This window comes from Arachis ipaensis, chromosome B03 (assembly GCF_000816755.2).
Source record: "Arachis ipaensis cultivar K30076 chromosome B03, Araip1.1, whole genome shotgun sequence".
Lineage (NCBI taxonomy): Eukaryota > Viridiplantae > Streptophyta > Magnoliopsida > Fabales > Fabaceae > Arachis > Arachis ipaensis.
In genome coordinates, this window is record NC_029787.2 from 41,908,664 (window position 1) to 41,911,673 (window position 3,010).

General features: G+C 38.4%; 1 protein-coding gene across 1 annotated transcript in view; it reads right to left on the reverse strand.

The window, feature by feature from the left end:
* LOC107633072 (TBC1 domain family member 13-like) overlaps positions 1 to 2,237 on the reverse strand; it is a 5,026-nt gene extending 2,789 nt beyond the window's left edge. Inside the window, exons 1-6 of the mRNA XM_021117278.1 lie at positions 1,426 to 2,237; positions 1,115 to 1,207; positions 731 to 835; positions 445 to 597; positions 273 to 371; positions 9 to 149 (exon numbers count right to left, since the gene is read on the reverse strand). Of these exons, the coding sequence (XP_020972937.1) occupies positions 9 to 149; positions 273 to 371; positions 445 to 597; positions 731 to 835; positions 1,115 to 1,207; positions 1,426 to 1,740 (906 nt within the window). The 5' untranslated portion in view covers positions 1,741 to 2,237. The remainder of the gene's footprint in view (positions 1 to 8; positions 150 to 272; positions 372 to 444; positions 598 to 730; positions 836 to 1,114; positions 1,208 to 1,425) is intronic.

A 3,010-nucleotide genomic window follows, 5' to 3' on the forward strand; every position in this document is an offset into this window, starting at 1 on the left:
AAAGTAAAGAAAGTGCTTACAGCATTTTGCTTGTGAGTGTCAATAGTAAATACATAGTATATTGGTGCCAAGACTTCGTTCATGCCTTGCACATAACAAATTACAGGATTTAATTTTGCAAACAGGAGAAGGATATTCTTCATTGCTTCCTATGGTCAAAGAAAAAATGAAAAACTTCAATCAGTTACGAACACCCTAACACTGAAAAGTATTACTTCACGGTGAAACCGAATTATAAAGAGAACTAGCATTCTATTTTGAGATTAAATTACCCTATTTTTAAGACTAAATGATGACTCCCCTGAAAAGAATGGTATATCTGGATGTGTCCGCTGCAGATCTCTATTAATCTGTTCTATTGTCTCCGTGTACTAGAATATACGAACTTACAGTAATTAGAATATTGACTTCTCTATCCAAAAATTTTGAAATGGAGAAAATTACCTTAAAATACTGACTCCAAAGACTAGCCTTGCCCAGGCTCAAAGGGTGATCTTCCTGAGAAATTTCATGTCGCCTTAACAGGCCATCACTGTCACCTTCCTTGTGCTGGTTCGCGGAACTTAATTCTTTGCCTTCCCTCCAGATATGTTCTGACTGTCTTAGATTCAACAATAAAACAATCAATGAAAAGACGAGCTAAAATACATATCACATTTCGCAGTAAAACTAATAGTTAATATGAATATAAACTGCTTATGTTAAGAATTACAAATTTGAAGCATCTTACTGGATTCAGGAGAAGTTCCTCTTTCAGATTAGAATACTTTTGTCTATTCTCTTTCAATTCCTTCTCCCACAGGTCCTGAGATGAAGGTAAGTAACCCAAGAGAAGCTGGATATGTTGAATCATAGCAGGACAATTAGCTCTGCTTGTATGCCAAAACATATATAGATAAAATTTTCCCCCTAGATTGGTGTTACTTATCTAAATATTAAAATTAAAGCATTTGATATTCTCATTAAGATACAAATTTAGCGTAACAGTGTTAAAAATTCGTATCAGCTAAAAATTGACAAGATAAATTCTTCTAAGATTTAGGTTTGCGTGAAAATCAAAGCTACTGGCCTACTGATAGTCTGATACTTGCATCAAGCAAATACGCTGAATTACCTTCCACGCTATTGCACGCAAACCTCCTCCATCAGGACTACCAGTGCTAGCAATTCTTTGCAACTTCTCCAAATTAATCTCCCTTTGAGAAAGCTACATAACAAAGAATTCAAATAATTGAACAACGATTGATGAACATTTAACACTTATTAATAGCAAAAGGATTCGAAAATTGAAAATGATTAGGTTTTAACAACTTAAATCATGCATCGAAAAGAATTTCACATTTAATTTTCAAATATTACTCCGTTCGTGACATAATAATTTCATAAATTAAACCCATAAAAAAAAAGTTGAAAATCACGTGTGACCTCATGTTCTAAATCAGATCTTTTCTCTTCCTCTGAAGTGGACTTCAACACGGAAACCGGATTAATGGTGTCCTTACGCGGCCTCTGCCGGGTTTTATGGTCCATGCCATTACCACCACCACCACCGTCATCATCGTTATCTATAGCTTCATCAGCATCATCACTCTCTCTGTGCAACCGTAATGCAGCTGGATGAATCGGTTCCAGCTCTTCGCCAAACTCGAACTCTTCGGATTCTGATCCTCCAGCAATCAAGCTGCCAAGCTGGTCGGGACTTGGAAGTGGACGTGGAAGCTTGAGCTTGCCTTTGAGCATGGCGGATGAGTTGCAGTGAGAAAGGGAGAGTGCATTGTGGTTCTTCTGCTTCTGCCGTTTTAGTCAGAAGAAGAAGAAGAATGGTAGTTACTCGTAAGGTTTGAATGGCAGTTAGGCGCCACTGAATTTTTTTGTTTTTTTTTGTTTTTGTCGTTGTCATGGGCTAGGCACCTGCCCAACTCACAACACAGAGGAACAGCTGGACACAAGGAAAAAAAGGAAAAGGAGAAACGACAATAACAAACATATTTCGAGCTTCCACTTCAACCCCCTGCGCTGCCTCCATGACTGCTGCAATTTCTTCATCTTCAAAGGGTTGACGCCAATGATGAGACCGTAAATATCCACCATTGCCTCCAAACACCTCGAGCTTTCTAGAAATTTCTTTTTTGAGCAATGAGCTCTTTAGATTTGAATCCGCTAAGTCCATGTTAGACTGGGCCTCATGTTGGGCTTAACAACACTATGTCCTTTGCTTTGGACACATGTAGCTATTATTTTCTGTTTTGGGCTTTGGCCTGTTCCAGTACCAAAAGAAAATCATACTTCACGTGTAGTTTAGTGGTCGGCCTCAATTTTTTTCTGTTTTTTTTTTTTAAAAGTAAATGAACAAAAGTACATGTTCTAGGGATTACTTGAAACGCTAATTTGGGCCTGAATGTGAGGTGCAGATTTTTTTTGAGGCAACGTTCGACTTGTACTGGTGCTGAAATGTCGCCGTCCGAGTTCCTTGTGAAGAGGTGGGAGTAGTACCTGTAAGAAACTCCGATGTTTAAGTTAGCAAGGAATTTAAGTAGGTTTTTAGCAGATTGGGACTTGAATATACCTGAGAAGTGTCAGTGTATTTATAGCAGAATAGATAACTACCTTTTTGAAGTAGTTCCACCTTTGTTAGTGGATAACAGTTCCCTTTATCTTGGGAGTTTGTTGAGATCTATCTTCTACATAGTAGAGATAGTAGAAGAGATTTAGGGAGATAGTTACTTATTCAGATAAGTGGGCTAAACCTCCTTTGTCGTACTTGACCTCTTGATAGGTCGGGCAAGTAGAAGTGGACATCCTTTTTGGGTAGGCCTTTTTTCTTATTGGGCCTGACTTTATATTTTTGGGTCAGGGTATGAACAATGCCTTTACTTGAGTCCGAACCTTCATAAGGTCAGGCTCGAGTATTTGTGTCCCCAGCTTCCTTCGTCGAGTACGTCGCCTTCCAGAAGCCAGGTACTCGACGTGTTTCAAAATTTTTGAAATGTTGCTTTCCTTAATTATGTAG